The following is a 24,873-nucleotide window of genomic DNA, read 5'->3' as shown; positions in this document are numbered from 1 at the left end:
ATGTAGCAGTTCACAGACGAGACAGTGCCAACAGCTTGGGGACAAAGCACTGAGGTAATCTAATGTGTAAATAGCACAGGACAGAGAGAGAGGGTGGCACAGGAGGACATTGTTCCCAGGGGAGAGAAGCACATTCAATAAGGAGAGGAAACAGATAGATACATAGTGAGTGAGAGAGAGAGATGGGGGAGGGCAGGACAGGTTAGGACTGGTTGTGGTACCTCCACAGCTATGCTAAAGTCCACCATGGACACGCTGGTGTTCCTGTGCCAGCACACGTGCACCGTGGTGTTACCACGGTGAGGGGCCTGCCTCTCCAGGGAGGTGCGTGACGCCATCAGGTCGTCCTCAGACTCCGCCTCCGCACAGGAGTCCTCTGTTGTGGATTCTGGGAAATTCAGGAAGCGGTTAATTCCACATACACACGGCGACAACGTGGGAAGACGGATCCTAGTGTAAAACCTGATGAGATAAATAGTAGCACAATACTTCATCGTGGCTAGGTTTGTAAATACATGCAGACAGGCTGTAGGAAATTAGAAAAAATAATTTAAATCAAGACTTTATAAACCATACATTTTGAAGCATTGTATTTGAGCTATTCAAGCTCATTTCGGATGTATAGGTTGGCCCATTCTGCCTCTGAAGTTTCTAGAAGAGTAGCAACTGTCCGTGCAATGAGGGAACAGTATGGGGAGAACTCAGCGATAACTCATTAACGCGCGGGGGTCGGATGATTCTCCAGACACTACTAGTTGTCCCCTACGGCAGGCCCAGTGCCCATGCTCTAGAGTCTGTGTACTGCAGTATCAACTTACTGTTATCAGTCAGACTTCTGGCCAGCAGGTCAGCCGTGTGGCCATTGCTGGTCTCTGCCAAGTCAATGGCCATCTTAATGTCCTCCATCCACTTCTCCATCTCTGACAGGGAACTGGATGGGGGGTGGGGGGTGGGAGAAAGAATGAGAGAGAAAGAGGGAGAGAAATGGACAGAAAAGGTAATGCATTTTCTTCCACCAGTGCTGGGCTTCACCTAATAAATATTTCATGTGGTTATTTCTATGACCAAGTGTGCTGTATAAATAATGAACGTGCCTTTGTGATTATACAAATGCCTTATTGTCAACTGCTGAGTTTTACCAGTCGCCTGCCGATTCACCAACCACTGTATTCTGAATACCGACCACTTTAGTCATACCACAGCAAACATGAAAACACACATCCCTGTACACATACTGTTGTCTGGCATCTGTCAAACGACTACCCAATAGTCCAGCTCGTTCGGAGTTCGGACCACAGACTCACCTCGCTGCTACCACCACTGACTGACGCTGCCCAACCAGGGTGAAGGCGTGAGGCACACCCCACTCGTCCTCGCTCTCCCGGATCTGGGGACACACAGACACAGTCAGTCAACACATGGGGCATGAGAGGAACAAATCTGCTTGTGGGAGAGGGACTGCGTGTGTGTGAGAGAGAGAGAGAAAAAGGGGGACAGGGAGAGAGCGACAGAGGGGGAATTAAAGAGAGACACAGATGGTAGGGGAGTTACTGTGGCACAGCACGCTAGTTTATTTACAGCAAGTAATTACAAACTTGTGACAGCTACTGTACTCTACTGTGCTGCACTCCACGCCAGGGCACAAGAGGGGGGTTAAGAAAAGGTGAAGGAAGAGAGTCAACTTACTGTCATGTCATGGAGAGGGAGCTGCCCATGCACTTTGAACTGGTTCGTCGCAGTCATCCCTCGACTCGTATACAATAGGACGTCATTGAACTGTCACCGGAGAACAAGAGAAAAGTGAAGGCAATCATTACCGGGTTATTAATAGCCACACCAACCTCACTTATTGACTTCACACAAAAAGAACACTGAACGATGGTCTGTGGCTTGGTGAATACATTGGCTGTGTTGGGCATATGCCTGTTGCAGTGGCACTAGATAACATTCAAGCTGTTCTAACACGAATCATGATTCAGATGAGTCGTGGTCTCAATTAGATGCCCTACAATAACGAATAGGGACACTGGCTCAAAAACAGTAAACAGCTGCATAGAAAGATAAGGAAGCCGTCGTCTTTGAGGCATTTTGTACAAAGTCATTCATACCGAGGAGGTTAAACACAGGGCTCTACTTTCCACAGCCGTCTATCTTGTGAGATCACTCGACTGAATAATCTGTTTAATAACTCATTCAGGATGACATCTCAGATGCATTGCAGACATTACCAGGAAAAACATTCGTTGCTGGAGGCCTTTTCCAGACAGCTTGCTGAGGCAGCCTAGCCGGATGAACTCCTGAAAAACACCAATCACAACAAATTCCATCACAACATCTCAGGGAAAGATAAAAACGGATAAAAACAAATGAGTTTTTCAAACTGGCTACTCTCACATACAAAATGTTGATATGGGATTCCGTCCAAAATGGCACCCTATTCCTTACATAGTGCACTACTTTTGCACTATATAGGGAATAGGGTGCCTTCGGGGACGCATCCAGATCCCTACTTGAACTCACCCGCCCTGGAGTGACTAGACTGTCGATGCCAATCAAATCCTTCTTCAGCTCCAGAAGCTTCTGGAAGTTCTCCATCTTGATCATGCTGCCGTGGAGCTGGGCCACCACCTCTGACACGTCCGCCAGCGCGGCTACGGGAGAGGACACAGCAACGCTCAGTCTGTGATGTCATAGACCTCAACAGCACCAGCGGGGCTCTCTAAGCTAGCCCGGTCTCAGAGAGCCCCTGACGGCTACAGAACAGTAACAGTTACCTCTGCAGTCCCTGAAATCCACGTGTGTGGGGGGGTAGTGTTTGCACAGACGCTCCAGGATCTGCTTGTAATGCAAGAGGCGGTGCAGGGGCCTGAGGATGAACACGTTGAGAGGGATGTAGCACACCTTCTGCAGCTCAAAGTCCCGGACCAGCACCTCCAGCCGCCGGGAGCCCCGACATGCCTTCTCCAGCTCCACCAGGGCCTCCGAGTGCTTCTGGAGGTGGGCAGTCAGCGGCTACAATAGAGTAGGGTTGAGTAGAATAGATCTTTATTGGCCATTTGCGCACACACACACACACAACAGGCTACGGGGAGCACAGGGTCAGCCGCAAAACAACGCCCCTGGAGCTGTACGACAGTTTGTACAAGTCAGCATACATTGGTCATGGTGCAGATACAAAGTGAATTTGATATAAAGTGCAAGAAAAAGCAGCCAATACCTTCAAGCCCTGTAGATTCTTCAGCATGACATCACCGATGCGCTGGTAATCTCCTTTAATGTGGGCATTGGAGCGCCCTTCCCTATAAAAAAATAAAACACTAGCAACTTCTTCTCTCTGGAACAGTTTCATGCTAGGGTTTGTGCTGAGAGATTTCTGCTGTGGACAGCAGAGGAATGTGAAGCACTTAAAAGACTCTTAAAGCCATATTTCATATTCATGTGAGCTCCAACACTCATGCAAGGACATTTAAATGGCGTTTGACTGCACCGCTGAAAACCGCAAGCAGGTGTCTACCTTGAGCATGAATTGCAGTTGACAGCTAGATATAGCACCATGCAGACTGACCTTTCTCCACGCTCGTTCATTCAAAATACAAACCAAGACGTTCTGGAGTGGGTAGTACAAGCCCAAAGAGGACATTTGGAATGTTATGCCTTTGAGATACAACCCCTCTTTCACTGACAAAACCCTCTGCCAGATCTAAATCAAAGGTCAGCAGTCAGGAGAGGGCTAAAATAACATTTGAATATGTAAAACAAGATAGCCAGCTACATGCATCTGTGCTCTGTATTCGGTCTGCTGATTTGCCTTTGGGGCTTTAGCCATGTTTTGAGAGAAAACACAGTCAGATCTTGCGTGGAGGTCCCTTTCGCTCTCGTTTGGTCTTGTAGTACGTCTGGACATGTGATGCTGATCACTACAGTATGAAGTCTGCAGCAGTGACCGTCTGCCAGTCAGGCCCTCTCTGTGCCACCATGGGGGAGCTCTGATGTAAGGACCACATCATTAAGAGGAGCAGACAGTGGAAAAACCCACAGGCTAGAAGTAGTGGCTTGAAGCAGCACGACCGTTGCCATAGCAACCCCAGCTCCCCAGGTCATCCACGGGAGGATGTGCGTCTCTGCGATGAGGCCTCCCAGACTGAATGTCAATAGCGCTCATTAGACAAAGACCAGGCCCCGGGATCAATGAGCCCAGTTCACAATGACAAACCCCAACTGTGTTCTTACTCTAAGGGGACCTTACACAAAACGAGGCTAAGTGCACTGGCATTTTAAGAAAAAAATGACCTGAACTATAAAATAGATGTATCATTGTGATGGATTATAGTCATCCAGTGAGGTACAAGGCCTTTCATGCCATCTCACCATAGAGCCAGTCTCTGCTCCACCTCTCTGAGGAAGCCGGAGTGGAACTTGTACAGAGGGTCAAAGTTGGAGAAGATGGTGCTCTTCAGGGAGTCCGGTGCAGCTTCATCTTTACCCACCAAGTTCTGAAAAGACTGGGATGACACACACACACACACACACACACACACACACACACACACACACACACACACACACACACACACACACACACACACACACACACACACACACACACACACACACACACACACACACACACACACACACACACACACACAGAGAGAGAGAGAGTGTTCTGCATTAGAGAACACTCTTTATTGTGCAAATCGTGACATTCTCAATTGCCAGTAGCCAAAAGAGGACTTGCAATCTAATGAGGTGAAATGCAGTGTTTCTGGTGAATTAGGAGCCCATCTGCTTGGATTGCATTAGAATCTGCCTGATGTGCTGCTGCCAAAAGACCTCTGTGCTGTTGTTTAGCAACAATCACATTGGCCTCATGACTTCCACCAAATCCTTTAACGACCTGTAGATGAATGGATGAATCGACTTGGAGATGAATGGAGGAAATGCAGGAATCAATAGCCCATCATTCTTGACAAGACCCAGGGGGAGTCTTTCATTAAAGGCTACCTGATCAGATTAGGGAAGCTATAGCCTGATGTGGTTTGGAGTGGTGGAGTTGGAGGTGGTGGGGGGGTTAGCTGGTTTGCAGTGGTGGAGTTGGAGGTGGTGGGGGGTGTTTAGCTGGTTTGTGGTTTGGAGTGGTGGAGTTGGAGGTGGTGGGGAGGGGGGTTTAGCTGGTTTGTGGTTTGGAGTGGTGGAGTTGGAGGTGGTGGGGGGGTGTTTAGCTGGTTTGTGGTTTGGAGTGGTGGAGTTGGAGGTGGTGGGGGGTTTAGCTGGTTTGTTGTTTGGAGTGGTGGAGTTGGAGGTGGTGGGGGGTTTAGCTGGTTTGTTGTTTGGAGTGGTGGAGTTGGTGGTGGGGGTTTAGCTGGTTTGAGGTTTGGAGTGGTGGAGTTGGAGGTGGTGGGGGGTTTAGCTGGTTTGTGGTTTGGAGTGGTGGAGTTGGAGGTGGTGGGGGGTTTAGCTGGTTTGTGGTTTGGAGTGGTGGAGTTGGAGGTGGTGGGGGGTTTAGCTGGTTTGTGGTTTGGAGTGGTGGAGTTGGAGGTGGTGGTTAGCTGGTTTGTGGTTTGGGTGGTGGAGTTGGAGGTGGTGGGGGGTTTAGCTGGTTTTTGGTTTGGAGTTGGAGGTGGGGGGTTTAGCTGGTTTGTGGTTTGGAGTGGTGGAGTTGGAGGTGGTGGGGGGTGTTTAGCTGGTTTGTGGTTTGGAGTGGTGGAGTTGGAGGCGGTGGTTAGCTGGTTTGTGGTTTGGAGTGGTGGAGTTGGAGGTGGTGGTGGGGGGTTAGCTGGTTTGTGGTTTGGAGTTGGAGGTGGGGGGTTTAGCTGGTTTGTGGTTTGGAGTGGTGGAGTTGGAGGTGGTGGTTAGCTGGTTTGTGGTTTGGAGTGGTGGAGTTGGAGGTGGTGGGGGGTTTAGCTGGTTTGTGGTTTGGAGTTGTAGGTGGGGGGGGGTTTAGCTGGTTTGTGGTTTGGAGTGGTGGAGTTGGAGGTGGTGGTGGGGGGTTTAGCTGGTTTGCATCCCATGTGACACCTTATTCCCAATATAGTGCACTATATATACACCCATCGTGTTCTGGTCAAAAGTAATGCAAAAATATTCACACCCCTTGACTTTATCCACATTTTGTTTTGTTACAAAGTGGGATTAAAATGGATTTAATTGACAACGATCGAGACAAAATACTCTGTAATGTCAAAGTGGAAGAATATATATATATATATATATTAAACGAATGGATGTTAAAAAAACAAATATATCATAATTAGATAAGTATTCAACCCCCTGAGTCAATCAATACATGTTAGAATCACCTTTGGCAGTGATTACAGCTGTGAGTCTTTCTGGGTAAGGCTCTAAAAGCATTGACCACCTGAATTGTACAATAACTGCCATTATTCTTTAAAGAAATTATTCAAACTCTGTCAAGTTGGTTGTTAACTTTGCCAGACAGCCATTTCCATGTCTTATAGATTTTCAAGCCGATTTAAGTGAAAACTATAACTAGATCACTAAGGAACATCCAATGTCATCTTGGTAAGCAACTCCAGTTGCTTCAGTAAGTATTTACACCCCTTGACTTCGACATTTTATTGTGTTACAGCCTGAATTTAAAATATATTCATATATCATAATGTCAAAGTGGAATGATGTTTTTTGAATTTAACAAATTCAATAAAAATGAAAAGCTGAAATGTCTTAAATTAACCCCTTTGTTATGGCAAGCCTACATAAGTTCAGGAGTAAACATTTGCTTAACAAGTCATATAATACATTGGATGATCTTCGAATGACTACCTCATATCTGTTCTCCCACACACAAAATGATCAGTAAGGTCCCTCAGTCGAGCATTGAATTTCAAACCCAGATTCAACCACAAAGACCAGGGAGGTTTTCCAATGCCTCGCAAAGATGGTAGATCTTGCTAGATGGGTAAAAATTATAATGCAGACATTGAATATCCCTTCGAGCATGGTGAAGTTATTAGTTACACTTGGGATGATGTATCAATACACCCAGTCACTACAAAGATTCAGGTGTCCTTCCTAACTCAGTGGCTAGACGGGAAGGAAACCACTCAGGGATTTGGTGACTAATGGTGACTTTAAAACAGTTACAGAGTGTAATGGCTGTGATAGGAGAAAATTGAGGATGGATCAGCAACATTGCAGTTACTCCACAAAACAAAACTAATTTAAAAGAGTGAAAAAAGTGGAGCCTGTACAGAATAAAAATATTTTAAAACATGCATCCTGTTTGCAACTAAGCACTAAAGTAATACTGCAAAATACATGTGTCAAACAATTCACTTTTGTGTTTTGTGTTTTGGATTTGTCCAAACATTACTTAGAACCACTCTTCATAATTTCAAGGACAGTGGTGGCTGCATCATGTTTTGGGTATGCTTGTAATCATTAAGGAATTAGGGGCTTTACGGGATAACAAATAAATGGAATGACGCTAAGCACAGGCAAAATACTAGAGGAAAACCTAGTTCAGTCTGCTTTCCACCAGACACGGGGACAGCTATTCACCTTTCAGCAGGACAATAACTTAAAACACAAGGCCACATCTACACTGGAGTTTCTTACCAAGAAATGTTGAATGTTCCTGAGTGGTTGAGTTACAGTTTTGACTTAAATCTGCTTGAAAATATATGGCAAGACCTGAAAATGGTTGTCTAGCAGTGATCAACAACCAATTTGACAGAGCTTGAAGAATAAAAAAATAAAATAGCAAATATTGTACAATCCAGTCTCAGAGACTTACCCAGAAAGACTCACAGCTGTAGTCACTGCCAAAAGTGATTCTGTCATGTATTGACTGGGGTGTGAATACTTATGTAAATTAGATATGTCTGTATTTTATTTTCAATACGTGTACAAAATGTCTAAAACATGTTTTCACTTTTTCATTTTGGGGTATTGTGTGTAGATGAATGTGAAAAAGTAATCAATTTAATACATTTTGAATTCAGGGTGTAACAAAATGAGCAACAAGTCAAGGGGCATGAATACTTTTTGAAGACAATGTATATTTGGCCTTGTATTTTAGGTAATTGTCCTGCTGAAAGGTGAATTTGTCTCCCAGTGTCTGTTGGAAAGCAGACAACCGGGTTTTCGCCTGTGCTTAGCTCCATTTCGTTTATTTTTATCCCAAAACTCTAACTAGTCCTTGCCTATGATAAGCATACCCATAACATGATGGAGCCACCACCATGATTGAAAATATGTAGAGTGGTACTCAGTGATGTGTTGTGTTGGCCCCAAACATAATGTTTGTATTCAGCACAAAAAGTCAATTTATTTGGCACAGGATGCATGATTTGGAATATTTTTATTATGTACAGGCTTCCTTCTTTCCACTCTGTTATTTATATTGTGGAGTAACTACAATGTTATTGCTCCATCCTCAGTTTTCTGCTTTAAAGTCACCATTGGCCTCATGGTGAAATACCTGAGTGGTTTCCTTTCTCTCCGGCAACTGAGTTAGGAAGGACGCCTGTATCTTTGTGGTGACTGGGTGTATTGATACAACATCCAAAGTGTAATTAATAACTTCACTACGCTCAAAAGGATATTGAACGTCAGATTGTTTACATTTTTCTTACCCATCTACCAATAGGTGCCCTTCTTTGTGAGACATTTGAAAACATCCCTGGTTTCTGTGGTTTTGTGCGTAGGCCAGTGACACAAAATCTCAATTTAATACATTTTAAAATCAGGCTGTTAGACAACAAAAATGTGAAAAAAAAGTCAAGAGGTGTGAATACTGTATGAAGGCAGTGTAGACAGGAGAGGAACAGGGTTTAGAGGAGGTAAAGCAGGGTGCTGCGGAAAGGCCTTGGGAAGCAGACAGCAGGCAGCAGCTGTTTCTCAGATGACTTAACAACACCAGCCAATGGGGGAGGGTGGAGAGGGGGAGGGGGGGAAAAAAGAGAGAAAGAATGAGAAAGCGAGAAGAGAGAGACAGAGTGACCGAAAGAGAAAGAGCAGCCAAGGCAAATGTTTATTAGAAGTGTAAAAGGCTTCTCTAAACATCAGAGAAGACAAGAAGTGGCGGCGGCCCATATAAACAGCGAGAGAAGAGAGTGGTTCTGCAGTCTCCGTTTCCACATCTGTGAACACTGCTACAACCAGATTATGTTCACAGGGTGAATACTGAATACTGACTTCATACCCCGCAGGACTAAAACACTTGCCGCTCAACCCCCGTTTCCCCAAAAGACGTGTAAATATTGGACTATAAATTGTGGCTGTATTATACTTATTCTAAAACGTTTATTTTATTCTACTGAGCCATTTACTTTATGTTCATATTATTATCTTTTATCGTTTCGTATTGCTGTTGCATTGTGGAGAAGGAACCTGCAAGTAAGCATTTCATTGGATGGTGTATACCATGTGTATCCCGTACACACGACTAATGAAACGTGACACCAACACTCACAGCAACTTCCTTCACTGATTGCAATACACTGGAAGGAGATGCGCCTTTCTTTTAATGTCCTGTTTTCTTTTGCGTCTCCCTTGAGAGACAAACAAAAATGCGTCCATATGTTTGTCTGTACAGAGGCGGTGGGAGCCAAAAGGAAATGACTAAAATAGGATGTCAAGCCCAACGTTAAGCAGGGACATTCAAGGCCGGGGATCTCATTGCACTGTATATTTACAGCCTTGGGTGAGATAAACAGATTAATACATTTCATAGCATTCTCAAGAGTATTTTCCCCACCTGCCAAAAAACATCTCCCACCCTCACTACCTCTGCATGGATCCCTGTGTGTTTGCCATATGCTCTTTTGTAAAGCAGCTAGCCGGAATAATCAATGTTTTCTGCCCGGAGGATGGGAGAAAATAAACAAAAGGTCAGTGTTGAGTCCCTGAGAGAGCGGAAGAATCTATCTGGTGATAGGCCTTACCACAGTCACGACCTCTAGGTCCTTCAGATAGGTCCTCTCTGTGGTCAGCAGCTCCTTGGCAATAAAGTAGGCCTTGTCGGTGGGGAATCTCTGTGAAAGGAAGAGGACAGAGTGTTAAACTGAGCAGAGACAACACAGTAAGCTGTAGACTGTGTCTTGGGTATTTGTTTCACATTTTGTGTCATCAATTCCAGTGTTAAGACATGTAGCCCAGTTACAGTACATCACATTTTGTACAGTACATCACATTTTGTACAGTGTTCACAACACTGGTCCTTGTGGGTAGTTATTTAGGCCAGGTAATCTGGGTCCTCTGCTATTTTAGGTACTATGTGACTGTAGCCTCTTTGAAGCTGGTTATGCTAACTGGAGATTTAAAACCACAATGACGTCCACACAGCAACTGACAACAATCCCTCTCTAGTTCTAATCCTTTAACGGGGGCCCTCTCTGGACCACAAACCTTCCTCCGAACCTCGTCTTCATCGTCGGTGCGCACGCTTCCGGCATCATTGAGCAGGGGGCTGGTAAGGGGGGAGGGCTGCCGACCGTCCGGACTGTGACCACAGAGCTCGACCGGCTTCCGACCATTGACCATGCCCTGGGAGTTACCGGAGGAGGCGGAGAGATGGGGGCTGTTGGACACCACTCCTGCTGTAGGGAAGGAGAGGGGGATGAGAAATGAGGAAGAGTTAGAGACGAACAAGTTAAATTACAGTCATATACATCTTATAGTATTGTCCCAGGGATAACAATGAGAGCTAAATTGGGGGATGTGCCTTGCCTGTAGCTAGTTACTGTAGCTACTTGCATCCAGACAAGAGTCACCCATGACTCACTCTGCTGCCCAGACAGCTCTAGTGCTCTTCTATCTCTATAATGTCTGCCATTTCAGCATGATACCTTCAGGATTACACTGCTGTTGGGTTGAATACAGTATTATGAATGACTGGAATCGATTACCTAAATCAACTACACTTCCACTAGGATGTTCACTAGGGACACTTGATTGCATACTTGCCCACTACCGTCTCCTGTCCTCTGATAGCACCACGTTGGCATGGACAGAACAATGATTAAACCAGCAACATCTCTGGTGAACACCTTACAGACGCCACGATACTACATTCTACAATGGAGGGGACAGCTGTGACAACAAGCACCACGGGAATACCAAACACGGACTACATGAACACAGCCACGAGACACACACAAATGAGTGTATATTTTTTTTAAAACACACACTATAAACACACACACACGTACATTTAACAGAGCTACGCTACATCTACGACAGCACAGGAGGATGAGGATGGGACTAGGGTCTAAAAACAGTCACGAGACAATGTCGGGGGGTGGGGGGGGGGGGGGTCTTTATAAAAGAAGATTCCGGAGTCCCACTTCATAAAGGTCAACTTTATTGACACTAGTGCACAACCGTATACAAGGTTAAAAAGTGTAGAAAGTCTCCCGGGGAAAAGAGAAGATCCGGTAAAATCAGTATCAGAGCCCAGTGAGTGTCAAAGCAACATCAACACGAGACCGTAGCAAACAGTGTGTGACGGAAGTGAGTAAGAGAGTGAGTGAGTGAGTGAGTGAGAGAAAGAGGGAAAGAGAAACAAGTCAAGTTGGAATTTACAACAAGCATATTCTGGGACTTGTCTAATAGTACCTGTAGGTGTCACAGTGCACAAAGAGCTTCCCAGAATAATCTCTCTATTGCAGTATTACTACGGATACCACTTTGCTACTACTTTATTAAGACAGTCAGTTGCTTTAGAGGGAGCATACCGATTGTACACTCAAGCTATATTATACAAATCAATTGTGTCAATCGTAGGAGCAGCACAATCTGCAGAAGAAGCATTTTGTGTCCACTCGTAAAATTGAACTTGAATCAACGTTTAATGGGTGAGCAGTAATCATCGTAACGTAATGCACATTGTCGTCTCAGATGGATCAAATTATACCTTGCTGCTGAAAGTGCTACTGGCTTGTCTGATGTGAGTGATATATGCCCGGTGAAACGTTACAGCAGGTAGGAGTGAGGTGAGGGTACATACATCGTGAAACAGCCAGGGCAGGAAAGCATCAACATCATGCCTGAGCCCTGGGTTAGCTTCTTGGACATGCAATGGAACCAAGCACGGTCGAGACTAGCACACACATAAGCCTGGCCTATAGAGCCATGAGTTTAAGCCTGGCCTATAGAGCCATGAGTTTAAGCCTGGCCTATAGAGCCATGAGTTTAAGCCTGGCCTATAGAGCCATGAGTTTAAGCCTGGCCTATAGAGCCATGAGTTTAAGCCTGGCCTATAGAGCCATGAGTTTAAGCCTGGCACACAATATATTACTATATTATATTACTATAGAGTAGGTGTAGTGAATGTGTTGGTATCGAATACAGATCATGACCCGAAATATCAGCCGTGTGCGACAGCCCAACGCCACAGAGCCATAAGACAGTGCTTGGTGTACCTGACAGGGTTCTCCTTGCCTGCAGTGATCCAGCGACCAGCACTACTCTCATACTGTTCCCTCTCACACTTAACCTGGAAGTCATCAATGAATCAGGTAAAAACAACATTGTGTTATTACAGTTTATATTCATTTTGGACCATGTTAATAAATAGGACCAATATCATAAAACGACACGATAGATAATAAATACTCTGTACACGTGGATAAAGCCCAAGCCTAGAAGAGTCTCAAAGATCCTAGACTAGCAGAAGCCCGTGGCATTGACGGATGAGCTGAGAGACTGAGACGCTGCCCTTAAATTGCCTTTCAGACACATAACATGCAGCACATACTGAAACCTGCCTCCGTGTACCCAGCGTATTCCCTGGTTCCTGTCATCCTGAACAGAGTCATTTCTCAACTCCCCAGTCCTACATTCTAGTCCTCTGTACTCTCTGCTGACAGTCACCGGGACCACTACAGTAAAGGAGACCCAGTTGAACCCCCTTTCTCTTCACACAGTCAGTTACAGAACAGCAAGACATCAGGACAGTACAGGAACAGGTTCACATGCTTTCAGAGCAGGGAAATAGAGACAAGGTGAGATTTAACCCCTTAAGTGTTGCATGCTGACAGAACAGAACAGTGTTTCAAATTGGACAAGGAAATTTGGGGGGAAAAAAAGAAAAAAAAATTAAAAGCATTGTGAGATAAGGTCAATAAATCCTTAATCAAAATGATACACTGCAAACAAATGACAAGGAGAATGAAGCAAAAAGAAAGAAAATAAATTGGGGACAGCAAGAAAACAAATAAAACACAAAAGTGCAGAGTAATTTTGTTAGGGAAAAATGGCTACCTTTGCAATGCTGGAGGAAAAGAACAAATCAGTGAGATAAGTATACCCCTGGAGTTCGCTGAACAATAGAAAATGAACGCTTACAAGAGATGTTTAGGTAGACAAGGAGAAGAAGAGATGCCAACAGTGGGCATCAGAGCCATATTATACCACCAACACCTGAGGTCTCAAACACACACACACACACACACTCAAACACACTCTCTTAGGTCTAATAAAACATGCCTAAAACCCACAGAGAATTGCTTTTCTGGACAACCAGTACCAGCACTGTCCAGTAGTACTAAGTGGGTATGGATATCTGCTGGTATGTCAAGTCTTTAAAATAACGTTCCTTCGTTAAAACGGATGTTCGCCAGAACAAACTACGTCTATGAAAAATTATTGTGGCTCTGTTTGTGTGTGTGTATATATATATATATATATATATATATATATATATATATATATATATATATATATATATATATATATATATATATATATATATATATATATATACACACACAGTCAACAGTAGTTAGCTGAATTTCAATCTGTTGAGTATTTGTACAGAACACAGGGTTACTGTAAACATAGTGAATATGAAATGAGGAGTTGGGACGTGCTGCAGCTGAACTGGAAGCTTTCTCAGCACCAAACAAAGACATGACCGACTTCTCTCACTACAGACACTAATTAGATATCGACCGCATGTACAGTACAAGCAAAACCCACGTCTATAGTCAATACTATCGTGCCCTCCTAAGCAACTCCCTAAAAATATCAACAATTAATCAGACATAGAACATTAACACAGAACATTACAAGGAAACTGCCTGTCTGTCTCCTCTATTTCTAGGCACAGTATACTCAACACGAACCAATCCATCACAAAAGTCTACAGATACGATCATAACGATTACAAAAGCAATACAAGTGCATATACAGTACCGTATAAAACGTAAACCAACTCCCCCATCGACATGCTATCAAACAACAACATATTGTCAATTTACAGAATGGATGTTATATCAGCGATGGGCGACTCCAGTCCTCGGGCGGGAGTGATGTCACACTTTTCTCCCCATCCCTAGGAAACACAGCTGATTCAACTAATTGCGTTCTAAACTGAAGATCATGATTAGTTGATTATAGGAGTCAGGTGTGTCAGCTGGGGCTGGGGCAAAACTGTTACACCAATCAGGCCCCCCGAGGACTGGAGTTGCCCACCCCTGTGTTATATGAAGACACAAGACGGCATTAGACAGAGCATTGGAACCCTCCGACAATCAATAAACCCTACAATGCATCATCGTAGACGGAGTGTGAAACAGTAATTCCCTCGACTACATCCCAAACATTCAGCTACAGAGCATCAGGGTGTTTGAAACCCTCACCGACCACTGCATTTCATTCATGCAGTGTTTGTTCAAAGGACTTGGCACTAGAAAACGATAATCTCTCTAATTCAGAACCACCTGGTCTGTGCAGACACCAATACAATCCGAGAAGACATGAAAGGTTAACCCCCTAAGGGTAGAAGAGAACAGAGAGAGCCCTTCATCCCTCTCTCCCTCAGTTAAAGGGCAGAGCGACCCAATGGGAAACAGAGTGTCAGGCTGGCTCATGGTTGAGCGTATTCTACTGTATGCTCAGCACAGCGACAGAGGAGTGTGAAGGGGGTTAGTAGCGCCTTGTCTTAAACCCTCCTAAGCAACATCTGTCCCTCCACACAAACTGGCATAGCAATCACCATCTACCACGCTAACCATCCCATCTCCTCTCAGACCCAACGCTACCCTACCCTGCCTATAGGGCAGATCTCTGGACTTCTTTTCTCAAGGCTAGCCTAACAGCTGAACACCTGAGCCCCGTCCTCGTCACTAAAATTAAGGCAGCCATCTTCCTCCAACTCCTCATCCAGCTGGAGGCTACCGAAGGAGTATTTGTTCCTGGGCATGGGGGAGGAGTTGACCCCCATTGCCATGGGGTTACCATAGGTCAGCGGGTGGCTGCTGGAGCTGCCCGTGGTGGTCTCGGTCTCCGAATCACTGGACTCAGTGCCACTGCTGGTGGAGCCGTCAATCATCTGAACAGCCCCTATGTGGTCTACGCCACCCCGGCTGTACAGCTTCTGTAAGGGGCTGGGCTTGGGCTGGCCAGGGGCAGACAGGCCATTGGCCATCATACGGCGCTCCAGAGCAGCCATGCGCTCGTTGCGGGAGACGACAGGTCGGGGATCGTGGGAGGGCGTGGAGGTGGCCTGCTGCGGGCTCAGGACGAAGGGGTCAGTGTCGGAACGGTTACGCATGTTGTGGAGCTTCTGTAAGTGTGGCGAGCGGGCCACGATGGGTGAGTAGCTGCCGTAGTTTGGCGGGGCCTGGCCCTCATCTCGGGGCCCCCCAGGGCCCCCCCGGGCGTTAAAGCCCCCGTGACCCGGTTCGTCCCAGCGCGGGAGCCGGGAGCCGTAGCCGTTCTGATCGGCGTGGCTGAGCGAACCTGTCCGGTGGAAGGTGCTCATAACGGGGCTTGACGTGGTGCTCTTAGAGCCTAACATATGGCGGACTGTCAGGGGGCTGCTGCTACGCTGATCCCCAATACCACGACCCCCCAAATCCTCCATCATAGTACTATGGAGAGGGCCACGTGGCGGACCCCCGCCGAAGAACGACAGGTTTCCCGACTCATCTAATGCACGGCTCATATTGAGGGGGGGTTTTGGGGAGGGAGGGGACTCCATGTACCTCATCCTACCCAGAGCGAGTTCTCGCTCGTTTATACTGCCACGGCGGGGGCCCGCCACCTCCTCCCCATAGCTCTCATTAGGGTGAGACCTGGTAACCCGGCCCTTGGCCACGTCGTATTCACTATCTATATCACTGCAGTCAATGTAGGGGATGGAGGAGCTGCTGCCCTTAGCGCCCCGGGAGGCTGGACCTGTGTTCAGATGTTCTGGGTGGGGCTGCCTGGCTGGGCCTGGTTCTGCCCCGGGGCCTGGCCTTTCCTCGCTGTGTGCCCCATTCCTCTGGCTGGAGGGGCTGCTTCTGGTCCGCAGGGCCGATGGGTCTTCGGCGCTCACCAACACGGACTCCTTCCAGTGACGGCGTGGCGGAGAGTCCACTATGTCTCCTGGAGCACGGCTCACACTCTGTGCCGTACGGAGACGGGAGAAGAGAGAGAAGGAGAGGGTTGAAGGTTATACTTGACAGTTAAACAAGGAAATAGAGTGTGTGTGTTATGGACGAGTTAGTTATTCACTCCACTCAATTATTAACACTGTTCTAAGCACTATATTTTTCATGTTCTAATCTTCCTAGGTGAAAACATGCTGGGTTGGCTAGCAGATGGATAGAGACGGTTCCACAAAGTGCCATTTAGTACACTAGCCTCGAAGGAGACACTGACTTCTTTTGGCACTTGAGGGCGGTGCGGGGAAGGCAGTGGAGACAGACGGCTGCTGCTGTGCTGGACCCTGCTGTGTTTCCTGAAGAGGAGACAAGGTGACAGAAAGTGAACATGTTATACACCTGGCAAACCTTCGCACATCCAGTCTCTGTATAACTAGATATAAAAAACACTGCCATTAAAGGGCTCTATTTGAACAAACCGACGGTTAATCTAAGCGCTGGCGCTGTGCATGTGTCGTAGCTATCGTCTTTGCTATTTTCACAGTCGTTATTACGAGCGCAATAGCTGGCGGTAGTGCGAAAGGGCTGGGTTTTGATGAATAAATAAGTTGTAGGTGTGACGAGGGCTTGGCCACTCACTGGCCAATCAACGGCGTTCCATAGGCTTAATAATACTGCATAGGCGTTTGCTTCAAGTTCTGTAGGTTATTGACAGTTAATTTGGCTGGGGGCACGGAATATTCTCATCCTAGTCCATTGTGGATTGATACTACAGTTTATTAAATAGCATAGGCTACAGTAACAAGTGATAGCAACAACAACAACAACATCCCGTGTTTGCTCAATAGGTTTGGAATGTTAACAGTCAACATTGTAATTGGCTTCAACTAGTATTAGGTCTTTACACATTGCACTTCTCCTCAACAACAAAAAACAGATCATGTATCTGTGAGGCATGTTCTCAATTATCAAGATATAGCCTAGGCCTAGCTTTAATATGGCGTTATAGGACAGCACATTTTGAACAGCCTATGTTTGGAGAAGTGAGTCTTTGTTAACTGGACAAGAGGAGTTCTTTGGAAATGGGGATGGGCGCAAACCGAATGGAGTATGCACTGCCGGTAGGCCTGTGTGACTTGCGAATATTGAAAACGTAGGTCAGCAAAAATCTCACGAGTAGACCATTTAGAAAACTTTTATGTAAAGGCTCCTTGGCTAATAATTGTCCAGGATGAGAATGAAACCAAAACACATTGCTGTTTAACGAGCTTTCGTTAGCGTAGGGAAAGGGTAGTCTAACAAAAGGAATTATTTTTTAATCAAATTAAATGGAAAACAAGCCAACTGTTACAGGAAAATAACTTCAATGTTTCTAAATACGAGTGTCACCGGGTATAATCACTGTTTCCATGACGGGCATATGGCCTACATGGAGGGGATTGTAAGCACATCCAAAATAATAAGAGGATAAAATCATTTAATAACCTACAGTTGAAGACGGAAGTTTACATGCACTTAGGTTGGAGTCATTAAAACTGGTTTTTCAACCACTACTCAAATTTCCTGTTAACAAACTATTGTTTTGGCAAGTCAGTTGGGACATCAACTTTGTGCATGACAAGTAATTTTTCCAACAATTGTTTACAGACAGATCATTTAATTTATAATTCAATGTATCACAATTCCAGTGGGTCAGAAGTATACATATACGTAGTTGACTGTGCCTTTAAACAGCTTGGAAAATTCCAGAAAATTGTTTTTGGCTTCAAAAGCTTCTGATAGTCTGACATAATTTGAGTCAATTGGAGGTGTACCTGTGGATGTATTTCAGGGCCTACCTTCAAACTCATTGCCTCTTTGCTTGACATCATGGGAAAATCAAAAGAAAATCAGCCAAGACCTAAAACAAACAATTGTAGACCTCCACAAGTCTGGTTTATCCTTGGGAGCAATTTCCAAATGCCTGAAGGTACCACATTCATCTGTACAAACTATAGTACGCAATTATAAACGCTCAGGAAGGAGACGCGTTCTGTCTCCTAGAGATGAACGTACTTTGGTGCGAAAAGTGCAACTCAATCCCAGAACTACAGCAAAGGACCTGTTGAAGATGCTGGAGGAAACAGGTACAAAAGTATCTATATCCACAGTAAAACGAGTCCTATATCGACATAACCTGAAAGGCCGCTCAGAAAAGAAGCCACAGCTCGAAAACCGCCATAAAAAAAGCCAGACTACGGTTTGCAACTGCAGAATAGGGACAAAGATCGTACTTTTTGGAGAAATGTCCTCTGGTCTGATGAAACACAAATAGAACGTTTGGCCATAATGACCATCGTTATTTTTGGAGGAAAAGGGGGAGGCTTCCAAGCCGAAGAACACCATCCCAACCGTGAAGCACTTCACAAAATAGATAGCTTCATGAGGAAGGAAAATTATGTGGATATACTGAAGCAACATCTCAGGACATCGGTCAGGAAGTTAAAGCTTAGTCGCCAATGGGTCTTCCAAGTGGACAATGACCCCAAGCATACTTCCAAAGTTGTGGCAAAACGGCTTAAGGACAATAAAGTCAAGGTATTGGAGTGGCCATCACAAAGCCCTAACCCCATCCTATTGAAAATCTGTGGGCATAACTGAAAAAGCGTGTGTGAGCAAGGAGGCCTATAAACCTGACTCAGTTACACCAGCTCTGTCAGGAGGAATGGGCCAAAATTCACCCAACTTCTTGTGGGAAGTTTGTGGAAGGCTACCCTAAACTTTTGACCCAAGTTAATCAATTGAAAGGTAATGCTACCAAATAATTGAATTGAGTGTATGCAAACTTCTGAACCACTGGGAATGTGACGAAAGAAATGAAAGCTGAAATAAATCACTCTACTATTATTCTGACATTCCACATTCTTAAAATAAAGTGGGGATCCTAACTTACCTAAAACAGGGATTTTTGTCAGGAAATGTGAAAAACTGAGTTTAAATGGCCAAGGTGTATGTAAACTTCCGACTTCAACTGTATATGGATAAAAATGGGATTTCCACTCACTGTTGCAGCTGCCAAACTTGATAATTTAATAAAGCTTTGGTGATGAGGAGAAGGGGATGCTATGCTTGGTTTTTAAATAAAATGAAACAGGATTTTTACGTTTCTAAATATGAGGTTTACGGGCACTAAAAGCACATCTCTCTTGTGCATATAGGTACTGTGCGTCACGGCTGGATAGGCTGTGCTTCCGCTGTCAAAATTCTAACCAACCCCGTTACTGCGAACACCAGCTTTCGATTGGTCTTCTTTTATTTTTGTTATCAGCTTCAACATTGCGGCTTCTATCGATGTAATTGTCGGCATAATTCCCAATCCCCCATATATATATATATATATATATATTAAATATATATACACAGTCCAGTTAAAGGTTTGGACACTATTCCTTCAAGGACATTGTAGAATAATGGTGAAGACAACAACACTATGAAATAACACATATGGAATCATGTACTAACCAAAAAAGTATTATACAAATCTAAATATATTTGATATTTGAGATTCTTCAAAGTAGCCACCCTTTTCCTTGACGACAGCTTTGCACACTCTTGGCATTCTCTCAACCAGCCTCATGAGGTAGTCACCTGGAATGAATTTCAATTAACAGGTGTGCCTTGTTAAAAGTTAATTTGTGGAATACCTTTCCTTCTTAATGTGTTTGAGCCAAACACTTGTGGTGACAAGGTAGGGGTGGTATACAGAACATAGCCCTATTTGGTAAAAGACCAAGTCCATATTATGGCAAGAACAGCTTAAATAAGCAAAGAGAAACGATAGTCCATCATTACTTTAAGACCTGAAGGTCAGTCAATCTGGAAAATGTCAAGTACTTCGAAAGTTTCTTCAAGTGCAGCTGCAAAAACCACCAAGCGCTATGGTGAAACTGGCTTTCATGAGGACCGCCACGGGAAAGACCCAGAGTTACCTCTGCTGCAGAGGATAAGTTCATTATAGTTACCAGCCTCAGAATTTGTAGCCCAAATAAATGCTTCAGAGATCAAGTTTCAGACACATCAACATCAACTGTTCAGAGGAGACTTTGTGAAATCAGGCCTTCATGGTCAAATTGCTGCAAAGAAACCACTACTAAAGGACACCAATAATAATAATAATAATAATAATAAGAGACTTGCTTGGGCCAAGAAACACATGCAATGGACATTAGATCGGTGGAAATCTGTCCTTTTGTCTAAGGAGTCCAAATTTGCAATTGTTTGTTCCAACTGTCGTGACGCAGAGATCATCCAGTCACCTACTCAGCATGTGTGGTTCTTTTGCCCATCTTAATCTTTTATTTTTATTGGCCAGTCTGAGATATGTATTTTTCTTTGCAACTCCCTGCACCCTGGAGTCGCCTCTTCACTGTTGACATTGAGACTGGTGTTTTACGGGTACTATTTAATGACGCTACCAGTTGAGGATTTGTCTGTTTCTCAAACTAGACACTAATGTACTTGTCCTCTTGCTCAGTTGTGCACCGGGTCCTCCCACTCCTCTTTCTATTCGGGTTATAGCCAGTTTGCGCTGTTCTGTGAAGGGAGTAGTACGAGATCTTCAGTTCTTGGCAATTTCTCCCATAGAATAGCCTTCATTTCTCAGAACAAGAATAGACTGAAGAGTTTCAGAAGAAAGTGCTTTGTTTCCGTCCATTTTTAGCCTGTAATTGAACCCACAAATGCTGATGCTCAAGATACTCAACTAGTCTAAAGAAGGCCAGTTTTATTGCTTCTTTAATCAGAACAACAGTTTTCAGCTGTACTAACAATTTCAAAAGGGTTTTCTAACGATCAATTAGCCTTTGAAAATGATAAACTTAGATTAGCTAACACAACGTGCATAAGAACACAGGAGGGATGGTTGCTGATAATGGGCATCTGTACGCCTATGTAGATATTCCATACAAAATTTACAATAGTCATTTGTGACCCCAAACCTTTGAACGGTAGTGTATATATAACATTCTATTGGTTTTGTATAATTGTTTCTGAAATATCCCTACCGGCGCATACTGAAATTGGCACTTGGGCGCACGTTAAGGACACACCTCCGATATTGCCATCCATCCCATATCAGCGCAAGCGAGCTAATATAAGACAGGTAAATGACCAGTCCTGGCACTAGGGTATGAAAATAGAAGAATAGACAATCGCGCTTGGTTTAACGTCAGCCAAAAATAGAGCCCTAAGTCTTTACCTTTCAAAGGGAATCTTCTTAAACTCAGAATCCTTCACGTAATCAATCACCTGCTTCTGGGTCCGACCGCTGCAGTGAGAAAAGTAGCAAGGGAGATGATTGAGGTCAGTGAACTTACAACAGAGCTGGAGCAGCTTTGTCCGGGTGACAGTTAGTAAATGAGATTCAGACTGAGGGTACTGACTGGTTCTTCATCAAACCTGCTATATCCTGCTATATGTGTTATGAGAGACTGCTTTATTATTGTGTGGCCCCAGGGGCCCTCGAGGGGCCAGCTTGTCTACCTGAATCTGAAGGAGGAGCCTCGGGTGAAGAGGACAGGCTTGGGTTTGGGTTTGGGCTCCTCGAAGAGGCGGAAAAAGGCGTGGTATTCCACACAGATCTTCCAGAAGACTTTACAGCAGTCCCTGCTACCCATCAGGAACTCCAGAGTGTCCTGGTAAGAGCTCTGCTGCAGGGTGGGACAGATATAGATGTAACACGCATCAATGCAAAAAAACTCAGGGCTGGACGCCTTTAGGCATTGGTGATGATTATCATTTTGACATTTTTATAGTCTATGGCCAGATGACTTACGTTCAGGTCTGGTCTGAGCTTGATGAGAAACCGCTTCCGTTTGAAGCTCAATTTGCGCACTTTGGACCAGTTGAAGGCATTGATCTTGGTGTGTCCCTGCAGCCGATGTAGAAGTTCACACAACGGTTTAACATGGCGTGTGCCATGCAATAAAAGCCAGCCTGTTCGTCTTAATAATCCTGTCATCAAACATCAGCTCCACATTCCTCAAATAGAACTAGCTCTTAATCCCAATAGATTTGTGAACAGAGAAACTGTCACATGTCAAAAGCCTGTCAAACTCAATTCCACTTCAAAGAGCAATTGAAAAGCAGAACAGCTGCAAGCAAGTGTGGCATAACCAAGCTGGTTAATCATTTAAACTACCCATTTGCCATTACACCATCCACATCAAACATTTGGATCAAACATCCTGTATGTTTCTAATTATAAACAGCAGTCTACAAATCCTCTAACTCCATCCAGCTCTACTCTGTGTTGACCTGTAAAGTAGTGTCGGTCACCTGAAAGACCAGGACACCAGTGTGCGCCACAGCCAGGCTCAGCTTGCTGCCCTCGCGGTCCTTGGCAGGATGCAGTCTCACTCCGTACAGCTCCAGCCTGCGTGCCACCTCCAGCAGCTGGTAGTCCGACTCTGCTGGCGTCTGACCCCTACAAGCACACAAACAATAGCCTGCGTCAAGTCTCATGTAAGTCTCATAGGCCTCTCCAAGGACATGCCCCAAATGACACTCTATTCCCTCTATTCCCAGTCTCACACACGTCTCTTATGAGTTTCACAATCACGGCAAGGTGGAGATGAGGTGGGATGCGTCAGAATTCAAACAGTTACATTTCACATCCATTTTGAGCTTCTGAACCTGGCTGCTCTAAATCAAGAACTGTACTTTAAATCGGAATAATATCTACCATCGAATACATAGTCCTATATGTTCTGTAAATGTGGTGAGAGACCAAGCCACAAGACAATCTGTGTTCCCACATTCAGCTGGCACCACACACCACCGAGTTCTGGGTAGAAACGAAGTTGCACAGTACCTCATTTCCCTAATTCTTATCTGTGAAAAAGCTTTCCTGTTTCCTGTGTGCTGTAGTTAATTAGAGATTTAACTCTGTCCATGGCTCCCTGCCAGGAGAACTGTGGTTAGTGTTATCAGCTGAAAAGACAGAAAAGAAAAAGAACAAGCCGTGGAGGACAGTCAAATCTAACGGAGCTCCTTTCATCTTGTCAGCTGCCTGGTGATCTCCCATCTCTGCCGTGACACCAGTGTAGCGTGGAGGACTGGGGGGTGAGGGGAGGGCTGACCATGTCCTCCTGTCACATGTTTAGAGCCAGCCAGCTGCAACGATGAGGACGACACTGAGGGGATTGTGGGATATGGAAGCCTTCCACCGTGTGTTCTCCCAGGAGTACAGAACTATCCAATTAGGAAAGAGATTATAGGGGGAAAAACACTGGGAGTAGGAGAAGCTACAGTGAGTGAGTTCAAGCAACCGTTTCCCTTGTGCCAACCTGTCAGCTGACTAGACAGGAGAGATACAACAATGGAAATCCAAAGTTGTTAGCTGTTTTCCATGCTGAAGTCTGGTGCGGTGTGTTGCTCATTAGGCTGTGATCCGAGTAGATTCTAGACCTTTTCTGGGGACCCAAGCAGGGTTGCTAATAAAAGCAGACATTCACACATGCACCTCCAGGCCCTAACCGCTCAACCAGCCCAGGGGGCTTTGCCTTGTCTAAACATGACGAAGAATGCCATGTCAGTTAGCACACTGGAACAAAGCACTCTATTCATTCAGTGGCGAGTTTCCCCGACTGTGTCATCTGCGTATTAAACATTGCCTTGGAAAGTTTAAGGGTCTTTCACGACCTTTTCCTGTTCAGGGTGGACCTGAATAATGCCCGCGCAGCTCAGTGCAGGCAAACCAGTTATAGAGGAGTTACTCACACATTGTTGGAGTGGAACTCCATGATCCTGTCGATCAGAGCCACCTGGTCTGGAATGTAGCTGTTGTTGAGGAGGTGCTGCCGACTCTGGCTCTCCTCAAAGTCCCCAATCTCAGCTGGAGGACAAAGGGTTAATGTTATGACATTGTATTACATTGTGTGCAGTGTATCTGCACCACCGCAGGTTGATCATTTGGATTATTCCCTAAATAGAACAGATGAGAATAGATTCAATGGAATACATCCTCATCTGTCTCTTCCCTCTAGAATCACACTTTGACAGCTCCCTCTAGCATTAGAATCCTGGCTGGCTGAGGAACGGATGACTTTTTCAAAAATACTTTCTCAAGAGTGTTTTCTGGGGAAGGTACTGACATGTTTGGTTATTCTGAAGCCGTCCGTCTTTCCAGATTTCACTCAGACGAAGACTATAAAAAGGTATCCATGGCAACACACTGATTGTCAATTTGGGATGCTGCACCACATCCTGGTCGGCACGAGCAACACAACGTGTTTCCCTACACATCCATCTTCTCTACTGACCCTGTGATCCACTAAGCCATAAAGTAACAGAGAGACGTACACTGGATAATATGGGAGACCAGCAGGGCCGCGCTACTGTCGTTGCAGGCCAGACGTCCACAGGCAAGGTCATGCTTGACTTGCAGGGCGAAGAGGTACCTGAACAAGACGGTACAACGAGACAGGTTAGAACAGAGTCAACAGGATGACTGTGGCTGTGTGTGGTGAACATCAAAAACCTGTCAGACGACAACGCA

General features: G+C 45.1%; 1 protein-coding gene across 6 annotated transcripts in view; it reads right to left on the bottom strand.

The window, feature by feature from the left end:
- The window catches only part of farp1 (FERM, RhoGEF (ARHGEF) and pleckstrin domain protein 1 (chondrocyte-derived)), a 109,841-nt gene that overhangs the window by 5,561 nt on the left and 79,407 nt on the right, over nt 1–24,873 (bottom strand). For 2 of the 6 annotated variants that reach the window (XM_052493764.1, XM_052493763.1), the window contains exons 6-24: nt 24,678–24,775; nt 24,096–24,210; nt 22,653–22,800; nt 22,150–22,245; nt 21,858–22,024; nt 21,574–21,642; nt 16,597–16,693; nt 16,147–16,357; nt 10,372–10,562; nt 9,909–9,998; nt 4,369–4,502; nt 3,218–3,299; nt 2,775–3,012; nt 2,521–2,651; nt 2,229–2,297; nt 1,687–1,776; nt 1,305–1,387; nt 819–931; nt 222–388 (exon numbers count right to left, since the gene is read on the bottom strand). In XM_052493764.1, the coding sequence (XP_052349724.1) occupies nt 222–388; nt 819–931; nt 1,305–1,387; nt 1,687–1,776; nt 2,229–2,297; nt 2,521–2,651; nt 2,775–3,012; nt 3,218–3,299; nt 4,369–4,502; nt 9,909–9,998; nt 10,372–10,562; nt 16,147–16,357; nt 16,597–16,693; nt 21,574–21,642; nt 21,858–22,024; nt 22,150–22,245; nt 22,653–22,800; nt 24,096–24,210; nt 24,678–24,775 (2,389 nt within the window). The remainder of the gene's footprint in view (nt 1–221; nt 389–818; nt 932–1,304; nt 1,388–1,686; nt 1,777–2,228; nt 2,298–2,520; nt 2,652–2,774; nt 3,013–3,217; nt 3,300–4,368; nt 4,503–9,908; nt 9,999–10,371; nt 10,563–16,146; nt 16,358–16,596; nt 16,694–21,573; nt 21,643–21,857; nt 22,025–22,149; nt 22,246–22,652; nt 22,801–24,095; nt 24,211–24,677; nt 24,776–24,873) is intronic. The other 4 variants (XM_052493766.1, XM_052493765.1, XM_052493767.1 and 1 more) reach the window with 4 other exon arrangements.

Source organism: Oncorhynchus keta, chromosome 34 (assembly GCF_023373465.1).
Source record: "Oncorhynchus keta strain PuntledgeMale-10-30-2019 chromosome 34, Oket_V2, whole genome shotgun sequence".
NCBI classification, from domain to species: Eukaryota; Metazoa; Chordata; class Actinopteri; order Salmoniformes; family Salmonidae; genus Oncorhynchus; species Oncorhynchus keta.
Note: the sequence above shows the minus strand (reverse complement) of the source record. Positions and strands in the feature narration are given on the sequence as shown.